The sequence below is a fragment of the Nyctibius grandis genome, chromosome 3, assembly GCF_013368605.1.
Source record: "Nyctibius grandis isolate bNycGra1 chromosome 3, bNycGra1.pri, whole genome shotgun sequence".
Taxonomy (NCBI): domain Eukaryota; kingdom Metazoa; phylum Chordata; class Aves; order Nyctibiiformes; family Nyctibiidae; genus Nyctibius; species Nyctibius grandis.
In genome coordinates this window covers 110,581,390-110,597,570 of record NC_090660.1, presented here as the reverse complement: position 1 = coordinate 110,597,570, position 16,181 = coordinate 110,581,390, and the positions used below count along the sequence as shown (strand labels likewise).

Genomic DNA, 16,181 nt, shown 5'->3' with positions numbered 1-16,181 from the left:
CCTGCAGTGCTGCGTCCAACTCTGGGGCCCCCAACGTAAGAAGGACATGGAGCTGTTGGAACGAGTCCAGAGGAGGCCACAAAGATGATCAGAGGGTTGGAGCACCTCTGCTATGAGGACAGGCTGAGAGAGTTGGGGCTGTTGAGCCTGGAGAAGAGAAGGCTCCAGGGGGACCTTATTGTGACCTTTCAGTACTTGAAGGGGGCCTATAAGAAAGATGGGGACAAACTTTTTAGCAGGGCATGTAGTGATAGGACGAGGGGTGACGGTTTTAAACTGAAAGAGGAGAGATTTAGATTAGATCTTAGGAAGAAATTCTTTCCTGTGAGGGTGGTGAGACACTGGCCCAGGTTGCCCAGAGAAGCTGTGGCTGCCCCCTCTCTGGCAGTGTTCAAGGCCAGGTTGGATGGGGCTTTGAGCAACCTGGTCTAGTGGAGGGTGTCCCTGCCCATGGCAGGGGGGGTTGGAACTAGATGATCTTTAAGGTCTCTTCCAACCCAAACCATTCTGTGATTCTATGAAATAAAGGCTGAAGGAGAGGCATGGGATGTAATGGGAAGGGACCTGGAAGGAGAAGGAAGGGAAAGGTGTTGGTAGAAAGGCTGGGGAGCAACATTATGCTGAGAACTACGATTATGGTTCAGGTGACTTAATCTATCCAGTGTCTGCTGCTGAGCTATAACACAGAGACAAGTTCTTACTATTTCTAAGGGGAAGAAAAAAATCCATGGAATACTGAAATCTTGAGGTATAGAGGCAGTAGAGCGTCGTAGTGAGGTGTACAGTACTAGTGGTGTTATTTGATGGCAGTTTGTGCGTGCAAAAGGTGTTGAAGTACTTAATGGGGGGGATTTGGGGCTAAGTACCCCTGGCTGAGCTCAGTTCTGCAGCTGGCACTAGCTGGAATGACTCTGTGCACTCTCCTCAGGACTGAATGCAAGTGCTTGTTCGTCTGATGTTTACAGCAAGTAGTTCGATGGAAACTTCAGTCTGTGCATTGAAGTAAATATTATTGGAAGAGTGAATACTGATGTATAAAGGAGTCATGCTTTACCAGCCTTGTAGTGACTTTAAAAAAGATAAAAGGGAAAAAAGAAAAAAATTAAAAAGTAAAGACAGTGGAGGGTGGGTTATGCTGTTTCCTGCACATCTGTGCACTTGCAAGTGTCAGCTAATACAGAAGGAGGGGGAGCCACGTTTCTTTGCTAACCTAAATGCAACGTTTCAGCAAACAAGGGGTAGGGGAAGGGTAGTGTGGGATGAGGAATACAGAATTTCAGTTCTCACCTTCTGAAGGGGAGAAGCAGCATGCAGGGAGGAATAGGTGCTAATGGGTGAGTTTTTTCCTCTTAGAAGATGTGTATATTCCCTGCATAGGCCTTTTGGAGTGGCGAAGAATGGATTGTATTGAACGGAGGCATTGCTCTTTACGAATGCAGATAGTACTGGTATATTCTTTATTTCAAATTGTTAGAAAAGTCATCTGGAGTTAATTCAACATCATTTGCTAAGGACAAGAGGACACAGCCTCAAGCTTCGCCAGGGAAGGTTCAGGTTGGACATTAGGAAGAATTTCTTCTCAGAAAGGGTCATTAGACATTGGAATGGGCTGCCCAGGGAGGTGGTGGAGTCACCATCTCTGGAGGTGTTTAAGAAAATACTGGACATGGCACTTAGTGCCATGCTCTAGTTGCCATGGTGGTGTGAGGGCAATGGTTGGACTCGATGATCCCAGAGGTCTCTTCCAACCTGATTGATTCTGTATGGAAAAGCAAATGAATCATGGTCAAGTGTGATAAATAGCACTAGGAATGTTCTCCATTTCCCCCTTCAGCGAGTAGAGGTTTGCCTGACGATGGAGTTATTTTGTAATTTGAGTTCACATTTAACTTTAAAGTGGGTTGCTGACTTGTGGGTAAGTTGTAAGCATCCCCTCCATTGTTTGGGTGAGGCTCACCATTTGGATGACTTTATTCAACATTGCTGTTTGTAATTAAAAGCATTTCTCTGCATCCTTCAGGAAGGATTTCAGTAGTACTTTGTACAATTTGCATACAATTGGTTAAGCCACCTGGCTTACTAAGAGTCAGGATAGATGTTTGATGCTCTGTGTGCTCCTTGTGCGCTCTGACGGTGCTCTTCTGCCACTTGCCCCTCTTGCAGGTGGTCGGTAGAGTGGTGGAAACCAGTTTGTTAATATTTGAAAATTTGGAGGATAACTTTGAAGGTCTAGGCTGCAAGGAGAATGTGGGAGGAAAAAGTACTAACACTTGGTGTCTTTTGCTAGTTCACATTGTCCAGAAGAAGCTCGTGGACTGGAAAGAACCATTCTTAGTTTTTCGCCTGCTGCTTTCTGCTGGAGCCTTGATCTCTTCCTCACTGGTCCTCTGACATTTTGTTCTTGTACTCTTTCACATATTCTTATTTGAAACATGGATATAACTTACAAAGCAAGCTGGATTGATGTCTTGTGTCTCCGTTTCATCTCTGACTGCAACACCTGCTCACACCATTGGTATGTGGGAGTGATTCTGGTCTCTGTGGATCCTGTTGCTTCTGGTGCTATGGAGAGATCATGTCACTATCTTACAGAGGTCACAAAGTAACCAGCATAACTAAGTGAGCTCTATAGCTGTAGTTGATTATTTATTCCAGACAAAATAAAATAGAATAATTTGGGTTGGAGGGGACCTTTAAAGATCATCTAATCCAACCCACCTGCCATGGGCAGGGACATCTTTCACTAGATAAGAGTTGACTTGAGAGTTAACATTTCTTGAATTCTTTTGCAGTAAGTGACAATTATTCAATAAAAATTATGTCTAGATTAGGTCTACTGAACATAATGAGATTGCAGGTTTGAAGGCAATGCTGTTTATCTAACACTGACTCCATGTTAAGGTGTTTAATTTCATCCTACAGTGCTGAGAAATTAGAAGCAATCTGGCAGACTGGGATCCCTAAACTTCTCAATAGTCATACATGGGACTTAAAATATGATGAAATATGAGGGCAGCTCCTTCATTTTTGCTCATCAGCGTTGAAGCAGCCCTAGCTCGATAGCCCACCTTGGCATACGCATCATGCTGCAGCTAGAAAGTGTGGTAGCTGCTCTCTGAGGGACCAGAAGAACCTTTAGAGCGGGGCTCCATCAAAAAATTATGTGAAAGGCATCATATATGAATCCTTGACAGGATCCGGGCACAGTTAATATATGGTCAGAGCGAGAAAAGAAATAACATAAATGTAAGATGTGCAGAAAAAAATGGGGAGTGCATGAAGATAGTTGAGCGAAGTGTCTTTAGGGTTGGCTTCCAAGTGTAAATGGAGACACGTTGTGACCTGGGTTGAGCAGGTGCTTGAGGAAAGTACAGGAACAGACTGAATGTGATGGGGAGCAGGGACACCTCATCCCCATGATCTAACTGTGGACAGCATTTTAGGGGCCATTCCGGTAAAATAACGATTTACCAGCTGTGGGGTGATCCGTGGCTAGGAAACTAATGGTGAATACAAGAGAAGGATTACCAGGTGCATGTTCAGAGGGGGAGGGCACTCTGGTGCATGAAGATGGTAAAAATCCAGCCTTCAAACATAGGAGAGGTAAACAAGGAATAAGTGAGCTTGATCTTTAAGAAAAGGAAGTGGAAATCTGCAGATTCAGTGATCCCAAGGGACGGATACAAGTGACACCCTAACCCCATGGAGCATGCACAGGTGTATACAGCGAGAGTTGCAACCTGTTTCAAAGCAAAAATGTGGCTCTGGATGAATAAAACCAGAGTCGTAAAGCATCGTTAAAAGTGCTGCCTGCTTCCTTTGCTATCGAGTAAAAGGACAGGCACTTCAAAAGTTGATTTTGATGGGTCCAGCGACTGCTTTGCATGCTGTACAGCGACTGCTTTGCATGCTGTACAACTTCCTGGACTACAGGGAGTTCAGCGAGTGGTTAAAGGAGTTGTCCTAAGTAGTCTTGCGTATACTTGATTTGCATAAAAAAGGTAAGAAGAATTGTTTTACCCTTTTGCTCTTTACCTATGTCTATTCCTTCCAGTTGCTTGTCAGGTTATTTACTGGGCTCTATCAAGTACTGTTTTTCTAGAGGATGCGTTATTAGCAGAAAACTTCTTTAAATCTTCTGGCAATCACACCTTAGTAAAGAACCTTTGATAGTTGATATCTAAGATAATGCTGTAACAGATATTAGATTTAACTGAAGATTGGTTACGTCATCTCTTCTGCTCCCTCCAGCGCTTTCCTCGTGGTTTGTTGAATTCTTGGGGATAATAGAGAGGTCCGTTACCTTTATTTGTTGTGCATCATCTAATCCAACGACACTAGAGTTTGAAGAACTTTTAGTTCCCATACTCTAAAACGTGCTTAATGAGCAGCAGAGACAGATGTACAGGTTCCATGTAGATTCCTCTAACCCCGTAATACCAAGGGGCTCTGAGCTGCAGCTTTGAGTTTTCCTTATCTCGTAGAAAACATTGACAGCCTGTTTCCTATCTTTCTCTAACGGTTCTTAACAGAAAGCCAGTGCGAAAGTTAGACTTCTCTATATAACCCAGGCTGTAAGAAAACTTGGAGAGACCAAAGCTTTTTTCAGTTGGGTCCTAAAAATAAAAGGCTGAATTCCCTGTATTCCTTTTCTTGCTCTGACCTTAATATATGTAAATAAAATAGATAAATACTCTGTGCAGATCCTGTCAGGGATTTGTAGTGGAAGTTTTCCACATACTTTCTGAATTCCCTTTATTACTGGTATTTGAATAACCATTTGTGTGAATCCTGTTTCCCTTGCCATGGAGCGTCTCCTCCCCGTGTCTTGCATTCTCCCACTTCAAACTGCAGTCCCAAAATGGGACATTACCCATTCGCAAGCCCAGTGACAGGCCACCAAGGTGGCTGGGGGAAGGAGCAGATGACACGCCAGGATAGGCTGAGAGGATCAGGTTTGTTCAACCTTAAGAAGAGAAGGCTTGAAGGGTGATCTTCTGGCTGTCCACAACTGCCTAAGGGGAAGCTATGGACAAGATGGAGCCAGACATATGGCAAGTGCACCAGAACAGGGCAGGAGGCAATGGACAGAAGCTGGAATGCAGGAAACTCCAGTTGAATATATAGCAAGTTTATTTTACCACCAGAGTGATCAAACAATGAAACAGGTTGTAAGAGATGTTGTAGAAACTCTGTCCTTGAAGATATTCAAATCTTGACTGCACAAGTGAACCCAGTCCCTTCCAACCTACATTGTTCTATGTTCATGATGCTCGGGCACCTCTACAGCAGCTGCTGGAAAAGCCTTTTCAAGGAGATGTGTCTGTTTATTTCCCAGTCTTGTTTCTTTTTAATCTGATCATGGTGAATACGTTTGTAATATTTTTTTTTTGTTTCCTGCAGTTCTGGAGGCAAAAGGGCTGATCACTAGTTGAGGACAAGTTATTAAACCCCCTTTTTTTTCCAAGGAGCGGTGCCTCCTCTCTGTGTCTGTGTGATGGAATCAGTGACCTGGAGGCAGCAACGAACATGCTCTATAGTTGTGTAGTCCGCACGGTCTGCAAGGCTGGGGTTGGCGAGCGAGGTAGATCAAATCAAGTGCTGCAGGGGAACTGAATTACATTTTGAATTAAAATTCTGTATACCAGCGTGAAATTTGGCCTTTTAATAAATACTTGGGTATCAAGTAATCAGTGTATCTAAAATACTTTGAAAAGTGCATCTGTTATTGCGCGGCAATATCTGAAAACACTCGTAGTGAGGATGAGGAAGAGTTGCCCTGTTGTCTGATTTTAGAAACCTTCACTGAAAGTGCAGCTTCCAAACAAGGCTTCCTTCCTTCACCTTAGTTTCATTTAGAGACTATATTTTTAGAAAAATGGTTTTAGAGAGACTTCCTATCGACAAACGTAGGTTGCGTTAGCCCAACGCTAAAACATGCTTTGAGTTGTGAAAACATCACCTGATTATTAAATATGCGTTAGGACTTGCCACACAAGGAAACTTATTGATATAATTGCATTAGTATAATTATGCTCAGATGATTTCCTGTGTCGACAAGCCTTTAGATGCAACTAGTTTGGTCCCTTCTTATTTAGTAACTCATTAGGCCTCTGACTGCATGTTAAAATTGCATAATTCTTTGCTAAAAAAAACCTTCAACATGCAAGTTTAGCGCTGACTGGCAACGCTTCCAGGGTGCTGAGCAGAGCAGCAGTTAAGCTTTAAAAAATGATGAAGAATGAAGGACAAAAGAAATGAGCGCTCTAAGTCTGGGGAATGGTTATAAATTAAACGGTCCTGAAAAATCATTCTTACACAATTGCATGGATTTTGGAGTAGACGAGCTGAGCCACGCTCGTTCAAAAGCGTGGCTCATTCACACCGTTTATAGACTAGGAGTGTCTTGGCCAGCTGACTCCTTCAGTCCCTCTTATCTCTAGTTTTGATCCACAATAACGTGCTGGAGTAGGAGCACGCACGCAGACAGCCTTGCGTTTGCAGTCCTGTTCTCAATTTGTAAAACTCGGTATTTGTACTAAAGCAGCACTTCTGGGATCGTGCAGAGTTCCTCTACTACCCCCTTTTCCCTGCTGCCCTCTTTTGACAGAGCAATATTACTTGATTATTAATTTTATTTCAGAAAACTGCCGTGAGAATGTTATTTTTTTAAATATCTACTTCCAGATTTCTTTTTTTTTTTTTAATTTTAGAAATTACAGTTCTTAAGATTGATAATTATGAATGCTTGGTCTATGTGAGGTGGATGAATTATGATAGTATGTTTTTTCATGATAAAAATAAGCCTAAAGACAGTATACTGGCACCTTATTATTCAATACCCAGCTTACCTTACTTCACACCTTTAAAATGGGGCTTTTGATGATCTCAATCATCATATCAAGGCTGAATTGTTTTCATTATTCATGTTACCATCTAGCAAATGAGTGAGGAGCTTCTGATACTTATCACATGGATGCTCCGGTTCATTGGTCTTTCATCTTTCTTCTAATTCATTCTTCCCTTGACAGTGCTTTAAAAGTAAAATCCAGGTATGCAGGTAGATTTTCCAAGGCTTTGAAATAGTGTCTCTCCAAAAGCGTCATCTGCGTTCGTGAAGGAGTCTCTGCAAACAGAAATTGAGCAAGGAACGTGCATTAGGGTATGAATTTTGGCAGGTTTCCTTGGGCAGGGTGTCACCTTGAGCTCCCATCTCTGGCGATATCCTCTGTAACGCACCTCACCGCACTGCAAAACCTCCCAGTAGGAGCCTTTGTGCTAGAAAAGCCTCCTTGGTACAGCTTCTGTGACACCTAAAAGTGAGGGAGTGATGGGAATTATGCAGGAGTGCTTAACAAGGGGTTGGGGCAATTGAATCACTTCGAATGTAGCAACTGTGTTTTACCATTGAAACTCATGGTTATTTCTTCTATAGAAAAGAATAATTAAGCTGTATCCTTTCCTATCAGCACCGAATTCACTGTTGTGACTCTCTACTCTTCACAGCTGGTCACTGTAACACATTTTACATAAGATAGTTTGATTTTTGCATCTGTAATTTGAGGCAGTGATCCAAAAAGTGAATTCAGATCAGCAGTGGTAATACTTCAGGTTTTTTTTCCCTTAAAGTTCAATTCACACCCCTCAGTCCTATAGCTAACGCATGTGTATCTGTTTTATGTGGCAAAAATATAGGTTGACTGCTTATCAGGTCACTGCTGCTGTTTAATAAACAGTACTTATCTTCTTGAAGCAACACCTTGCCCTGAATAAGTTTGTGGGAGTTGAGCCAGAAATAGCTTGCCTTTTTTTTTTTTTTTAAATTGGATTGTTTAAAAGAAATCATTGAAAAATATGTTTAAAATGAAAATACAGGTCAGTGGTAGTCCTGCTTTCTGAACAGCGTGGTGTTTTTTTTTTTTTTCTTTTTCTCTGTCAGACGTGCAGGTTGTAAAACTCTGCGGTCACATCTTTCCCCAGGAGTCTGTGCTTCTCCCAGTGCCTCATGTTATTCTCAAAACTGAACAGATGCCCTCACTTTTATTTACTGTTTGTCACTAAAACTCCAGTGGAGGAATGTAATGATGTTATTGAGTAACTTCTCATTGTGTTGATCCCTGAACACTTATAGATACGGCTTCATTCCGCCCCTGTGAGAAGCAGTAAATTATCCCATTTTATGCAGCGGGAGGAGGATGTATTACTTAATTACAAAAGTACTTAATTTTGCAACATAAATAGCTTGGGGGGGGTTCCCCCCTCCATGATGCTAGTCTTTGTACTTCCAAATCTTCTAAGCTTATTTGTTTTTTTTGTATTTCTGAAAACTAGTCGTGACATACCAAATCTGGCACAGAAAAAGGAAGGGCAGGGGAATTAGGATGTGGTAGTGGATATAGAAATGTTAGAAAGCATAAAAGTAGACAGGAAAGAGAAGAGAAATACTTAATATTGATGAGGTAATAGTTGACCAGGTAGTAGTGGTAAGGCAGTACGTAATGCAGCTATAATACAGTGTGGGTAACAAGGAATGGAAATGTTCAAACCCAAATTCCGGGAGCCTGGGCAGAAGGTAGAAATATTTTTGAGTGTCTGGTGCTATGGGAATCATATGGAACAATGCAAAAAAAATCATAGAATAACATTAATGATGAGGATGTGGTTTTCAAATGGGAACGTTCTGTTATAAAGGATGGAAATAAAAATAAGTGCTTTAATGCAGTGACGAGCTGTAAAGCGTTAAGCAATAGAATGGCTGAAATCGTAGGTGGGAGGTAGATTTCTTTGGGAAAAGATGGTAAGTGAGATTCTGATGGAGTAGAGGTACATGCTTGCTGCGGCTCCTCCTGATCTGATGTGGGGGTGGATAATAGAAACCTTTGTCTTATTGCAAGTATAAATATTTGTGGGAGTATTTTTTTATGTTACTTTCCAGCTGTAGTGATAACGCTATGAATAACTTTGTTAATTGTCGTATCTACAATATCTTTCCGATTAATGGCACAGAAACTTTGTGAACTTGTTCTACCAAGCAAGGGGATATGGTGGCTGCAGGGGCCACCTGAGTGAGTTAATGACCTTCAGCACAATATTTGAAGTAAGCAGAGGTCCTGTAAGTGTTGGGAAAAGATGACAAATCCATGTCTTAGGAGTCAAGATATGCAGGAATTCCAAAAAAAAATTACCAAAGGTTGAGCGGAATTAGAGTCAGGTAAGTATTTCGACTTGCCTGCAGGGATGTAAGCAGGAAAGGTCAGATGCAGAGGCAGATGGGCTGCTTGCTGTGAGCACTGGGTTACAGATAAGAGTCCAGAGCTATTGTGTGCAGACTAAGAAGATGCTTTGCTTCATTTCTCAGTCCAGGTGTTGACACTGCAAAGGCAAGATTCATATATAGTAAGAATAATATTCAAATGAGAATTGCTATAGTTTCATCGAAAGCAAAACTGAAGGAGTCGATGGACTTAAGTTAGGGAGACAGAGTAATCTTTTATCACAGAAACCTGAAGTTTTAGGTCATGGAAATGCAAGTCTTCAGCAACAAGCATCTTTAACATATTGATAAAGTTAGTGTTGGAGAATCGCAGACTTTAATGGCAATGTTTACAAAAGGGAGGGGGAAAAAAGCAAATTGAGCTTCTGTAACATGACATCAAGGGCGTGTATGCCTCAGAATATGTTTGGAAGACAAGATCTGAAACAAGCTTCCCAAATGTAAAACAAATGAGAAACCCCAAGATTTAAAAAAATAAATAAAATAAAATAACTAACAAAAAAACCTGTCATATTCCCAATGTCAAACCAAACCATCTGGATTCTGATGAAATACCTGGTATGTGGGGAAATTGGTGCTGAAAGTCAGGTTAGTAGAACTGTAAGAGTAAGTAAGGAGATGCTGATGAGTGGGAAACTGTCCATGGGGAGTGTTGAAGAGTAAAGTGGGGAAAAGCTGCTACTAAGGTTGGGAATGGTCTTGTTTATTATTTCCTTAATGATGTTATGCATAAATGTTAGGAATAAGTACATGACACTTCATCATGGGGCATAGGAGGCATTGTCAGAAAAGGAGGACCTGAGCATCATACAGAAAGGAGTAGGGTAATAGATATGGGTTAAAAAATACCTATATTAAACATCACGTAGCTGTGAGTTACTAGTGAACGGGGAGATGATCGGTCATAAACAACCAAGACAAGCATGCACGTACTGACTGGTCACTGGATGGCCAATACTTGCCCTTCTAAGGCAGTGGTACCACAGGCAAATGTTGTTTACAGCTCATTGACCTGACATTTCCAACAGAAAGATGAAAGCAGCAGTGCAGTTGTGCTGGACCCCGATGGGATCTCGTGTAGAATAACACTTGGTGTTGTTCAGGAAAGGTGAGGTGAAGATGCATTAGCTTGAAAAACAACTGGAAGGATGAGAATGAAGCCTGTTTTATGAGAAGAGGCTAATAGAGGTAATATACCTAGAGTTCAGAATTAAATGGGAATTTGGCTTAAATCTAAAAATACAATAAGGAGTAATTAATCTGAATGTCAGTGAATATAACCTGACAATGAATAAATAAAAGCGTAAAGATGTTTCTGAGCATTAGAGCATCCCAGTTCTGGAACAGCTTTCCAGTAGGGAAAGCGAGGGTGGAAAAGCGTTGGCTGATCTGTTAGTGAAGGGATGTGTATTGTTTCTGGTGGTAGCAGAGGACTGGATTTGATAGTCTCAGCAAACCACACCTGGATTCTTACCTAAGTAATGAGATGCCTCCTGGGTTACTTCACATGTGAAGGTTTTGCTGCAAGTTGTTATTGCTCTAGACCACAGAAAACCTGAGTACTGATGCTGCAGGAGGTTTCAATACTCGAGTTGGTACCTTACGCACTTCTCTGTGGATTTTTAATGGAATTTCCTAGATTGAAACAACCGCAAACAACTATTACGCTTCTGCTTCACGTTGTCTGATCTGTGGCTGGTGGTTGAGCTCAAGAATATAGTACAGCAGCAGGAGACCATTTGCTCTGTTTGCTTTCTGTTTAAAGGAAGCAGTAGGATATATTTTAATGTATTTAATTCCAATATATAGCGTTTTCAAGAGAGCTGCAACATGTAGGAATGTCTCCTGTGCTGTATTCCCCTCTTTGACAAGCTGTGCAGTGTGGTCATTAGAGCAAAATGTGTATAGCTGAAATGCACGCGTTGTATTCCCTTTAGATGCATGCAGCTCATCCAAATGTGATCATGAAAGTGATTTAAGTGGTAGAAACTCCATTTTATAGGTGTTTGCTCAAATAAACATGGTTGGGTGATTCTCTTTGGTATCTGTTTTGAAAAAGAGGTTCTTCCCGGCAGCAAAGCTCTGGTTCTTGCTTTCCCAGCAGTGCCCGCTCGGCCTCTCAAATTCCCACCCAGCTGACATCAGTACAGGAAAATGCAACTGATTTTAAGATTTTCTTCAGTAATCAGGGCTAGGAAATACAGCAAATGGGGAACCAGCGTGGGAAGAAGAGTCAGAATTCATGGACTCCTGATAGCAGGGTTTTTTTAGATTTGAGATTGCTTTAAAAAGTTACCAGTTTAACTGTGCTGTGCTTCATTGGTCAAATAGCCTATAAATTTGTTTAACTGTCAGTTTGATATAGCTGATGGCTAATTTGTGCTTTCTCTTTTTTTTTCAGTGCTTGCACCTCCTCCACCATTGCCACCACCAATACAGGGATATGCCTTTAAACCCCCTCCTCGACCAGATTTTGGCACTTCTGGGAGAACAATCAAACTGCAGGCCAACTTCTTTGAAATGGACATTCCTAAAATAGATATCTACCATTATGAATTGGATATAAAGCCAGAAAAATGCCCTAGAAGAGTTAACAGGTAATACTATGCTTTACTTTTCCTCAGTTTATTTAAACTCTTGTTTTCCTTTGAAAATGCCAGAGCTGTGTGCCAGTCTTCACTGACAGCTTGGAGGATGTGTTTGTCTTTAGTCATTGTTTTTACTGACAGCTTCCAACTTTGCATATCAATCAACAGGCATTTTTTTTTCTTCAAGTCTTTCTGTACCAATCCAAGATTTCAGTGCTAACTGTTTTGATTTGAACTTTTCAGCATTTTAAGATGCTGCTGATCAAAGCCACTGGTGACAGAGGGATAAACTGTATTAACCCTAGTGGAGTTAAGTCATTATAAGCCAACTTGATAAATATGATTCTTAGTATTGCTTGGTTACATTGGAGTGCACTTGGCTGACAAGTCCTTCAGCAGGGAGCTGCTGTTACCAGCTTGGTTTTTCCCCACTTTCCCCTACAAATGGGAGGCAAAACCCATTTGTTTGTGCTGCTGCAAGAGGATCGTGGAGGGACTAAATTAGGTAAGAAATTATCCCTCATCAGTAGATTCTATATAAGGGAAAGATATGCTCCTGAAACAGATAGCAAGGTGAAAACAGGGATCAGTTGGCCAGGGAAACAAGCAATTAGGTCTTGCATTTTGCATATGTGCCCTATTAGTCACAGTGTGGCAACCTCATTGACTTGAAAAAGAGTGATGTTGCCAGAAGTGAAACTTCAGAACAAGACTTGGCACTAATTAGAAACCACAAGTGTCTTCATCATAACTACCTACATCTTGACTGTAGAGGATCGGAATGGCATGTTTATATATTCAAGGGCAAAACCTTTCCTTATTAAAAAAGGCCATATGGGTGGAATATGCAGTCATGAACCAAGCATGGAGCCAAAAAAGCCACCCAAAAGCCAAAGTTTTCTTATGTGAATTAATAAACCGGAGTGCATTATCCATTGTTAATACTAAAGAGTCGGTAATGATAGCGTTTTCATGAAGCAGCATCACTATGCTTTGCTGTCCTGTTTTTTTTCTGTGATGATCTACTATAAATATAATTTTTAAGCTAATCGAGAATTTAATTTTAAAGGCAAACACCATTGTAAGCGTATTAAGCTGAACTCTCTTCTTGCCCAAGGACAACCCTGCAGATTTCACTGGACTACTCTTGCTGCATTGGAGCGCTGAAAAAAATTTTCAGCAGTCACTTATTTCATAGTGGGAGCCGTGAGAGCTTTGCTTTCATTAACTGATATCCTTACCACCAGCTCCAACCCTGACAACTGACTGGTGCAGATTGCTGTGCCTCCGTAGCTCCTCCAGGAGCTCAGTGCTGCACAGCTCTTGTGGTTTGTAGTTCCATGTGATCACCCCTGTTACAGTCCAGCATGTGCGTGCTTGCTCATCAATAGCAGAGGGCATAATTATTAAATAATAAAGCAATTTTTCTCACTGAAAAGGCAGATTATATTCAGTAGCAAGTTCTTTCTGCACTGACAGCTTCTGACCTGCTCTGCTTTGTCAGGTTAGTCACTCCTTCTGTTGCGGTAACAAGAGCAAGTAAAAATGGACATGGATTAAATGCCTTTTGCAGTAAACAAGGACGTCATAAATGCATTGACAGTGCTAGTACGTGTTTCTCAGTGCAGTGTGGGAGGAATACAAATTGGATTCACTTAAAGTGTATGTTTTATGTCTTTTGAGTGCTTATTCCTGCTTGCGTTACCCTGTAGGTGTACATGCACTCACCTGCACCTACATTTTTGTGAGCTGTGACCTTTCAATCCTACATCTATACCTATGTTTGTGTGTGTGTGTGTGTATATGTATATAGAATTATGCAGGATGCACATTGTCTGATAGTTTTTTAAGCTGGCTTACACGTTTCTAGTATTTTGTTAGATAATTCAGATGTATTTTTAAATAGTTTTTTATCATTACTTTGTGTTGTAGCCTCTAGAAAGGATAGAGGGAGATTTTATTTTCATTTATGCTACTCCCTCATCTGTCCCAGCATCGTCCTTCAGTTTTATTCTAGGACTTACTGCGGCTTGGACTATGGCCCTGCAGACCCACTGCAGAGGTGTGTACAGTGTCCATGCAAGTTCCACACTGATGAGACATGAGCTGAAGCAGGACTGGAAAACACACAGCTGAGACAACGTGCTGCTGTGCCAAATCAATAGAGTCCAGCTACACTTCTTCACGTGTCGCAGAAATCCCAGATCTGTTTTTATAGTTAGATAAAAGGGAGAGTGGGCAATATGAGTTTGGTTATGCACCGTGGATGCCCTCAGTTTAATTAATGAGTACAGCTAGCACTCGTACAAGGTTCAAGATGAACTCTGCTTGCAGTCACTGGCCCCAGGTTCTTGGTGTGCTTGCATGATCTCAGTAGAATAGTAGTCCCAAAGGGCTGAAGTTAGTGAATTGGTAAATAACTCTTCTTTTACATTCACAAGGTGAAAATAACTTTTCATTAAGATGTCTCCACCCACAGCTGAGAAGCACCGTTGCTAAATGTGGTTTGAAAACCTCAATTAAGTGGAAGTGTTCATTTTTATATAAAGTAGTTCACAGTCGGAAGAACTTGCTCAGTAAAAGAATGGGTTTTCCATTGCTCAAACTTTAACTCAAGGTTGAAAAACACCTCCTTCTCCCACCCTCCAGATTATGTATTTGTTCAGTCAGACATGGAAGCCCTGAGGCAGACATTACTGGGTCAAGTTTTATTCATACTTCTCAGGTCAGGCAAGTTTCTTTCAGTGATCACATCTTGTCTTAAAGCCTTGGCACACAGCAAAGAAATTGTCAGTTAAAGCAGTCTTCATTCTTTTCTTGAATGAATTCAGAGTTTCATCTCAGAATTTTGCATCGCTATAATATCTAACCATGTGCTGGGTTAGTTGCCTTTCCAAGTCAAGGTGTGTGAAATAGTCTTCTGCAGCCTCTCTGAGCTGCTCGTCGACAACGGTACTGAAGAAGGAGCACGCTCTGGTTTCTTTTCTTTGTCACTTTAACTTCTTAATGCCCTTTTGCCCCAAGCTGTACGTTAAGGATCTTGTAGGCAGCGTATTGCAGACCACTGATGGATTTCAGATTTTACAGCCTTGTGATACAGATAGCCTGACGGATGTCTCTTTGGGACATTTGGACCAAAGACCTTTGGCAACAAAGGGTGTTGTTATTCCAACAGACCTCTCATTGCCTGGTGAACTGCTTTGCATGACCAGTGTGTAAACACTGTGGTTTCACAAGAACTTTGTGAGCGGTTACCTCATTCATACAAATGTGTAACCTAATTCCAACTGTGCTTAAATAAATATGTATTTTTAATATGCACGGGTCCCTGTGAATGCACATATCCAGTTTTGTTGGATTGAGTTTTGTTGCCTGTGTGAAAAAAATTACATTTAAAAGTAATCTTTCTCAGTGCGATGCAAAAAATTTGCGTATCACTGGCATCATAGAGCTGTCGTCCCTACGCCAAGCTGTAAGCTTGGATAGTGATTTTTTTGAAAGCTTCTCAGGCCGCTGAGCTTTTCGTTCATGGTCCTCTGCGGAAAGGCTGTAGGACAGGGGAGGAGAAGCCCCAGGAGAATACCAAGCACCTCTTGTTTTGAGCTTGAGAGAGCACGAGCTTTCACTTTACTACTTTCAGTAGGTGACAGAAAAGAGGAAGGAAAGTTTCAGTCTGAAAAAGTTAAAAATAGCTGCTTTAAGAAAACAGTTTAGTCTGTGGAAAAGTTGCTTTAATTCAGATCAGTCAAACAAATCTTGCCTTTAATACCCAACAGCGGACAACCCTTTCATTTACCTAATGCCTCTATTAATAAATATTAGTGTTAGTGTTCATTTGCTACTTAACATCAAAAGTAAAAAGTTGAATTAACGTAACCTTTTTGTGTTTTCAGGGAAATAGTGGAGCATATGGTTCAGCACTTTAAAACCCAGATTTTTGGGGATCGCAAACCAGTGTTTGATGGAAGAAAAAACCTTTATACAGCTATGCCGCTTCCCATTGGGAGAGATAAAGTAAGTTTTAAATAGAAAAGTTTCTGATTGCAGATGTTAACGTAATATTTGCAGAGCCTTTCTAATAACAGATAGGAACTGGTTCTATATTTCTGGAATAGGTGTCTTCCTGTTGCCATTTTGCTCAGGGTGTGGTTTGCCAGGACAAAAGTGTGAGCTTGTTGCCATCAAAATGGTCTCTTCCCTTTCCATATCCCTTCTTTCCTCCCTCTCTTTCTCCCCACTTGTGTGATTTCTGCTGGTTTGGTGAGCTGGGTCAACTGCCCAAGACAGCGCACAAGCTGCATACAGGCAGTAGGGAGAAA

General features: G+C 41.3%; 1 protein-coding gene across 1 annotated transcript in view; it reads left to right on the top strand.

Moving 5' to 3' along the window:
- The window catches only part of AGO2 (argonaute RISC catalytic component 2), a 67,571-nt gene that overhangs the window by 10,119 nt on the left and 41,271 nt on the right, over nucleotides 1-16,181 (top strand). Inside the window, exons 2-3 of the mRNA XM_068397233.1 lie at nucleotides 11,676-11,871; nucleotides 15,756-15,876. Coding sequence (XP_068253334.1) covers nucleotides 11,676-11,871; nucleotides 15,756-15,876 — 317 coding nt within the window. The remainder of the gene's footprint in view (nucleotides 1-11,675; nucleotides 11,872-15,755; nucleotides 15,877-16,181) is intronic.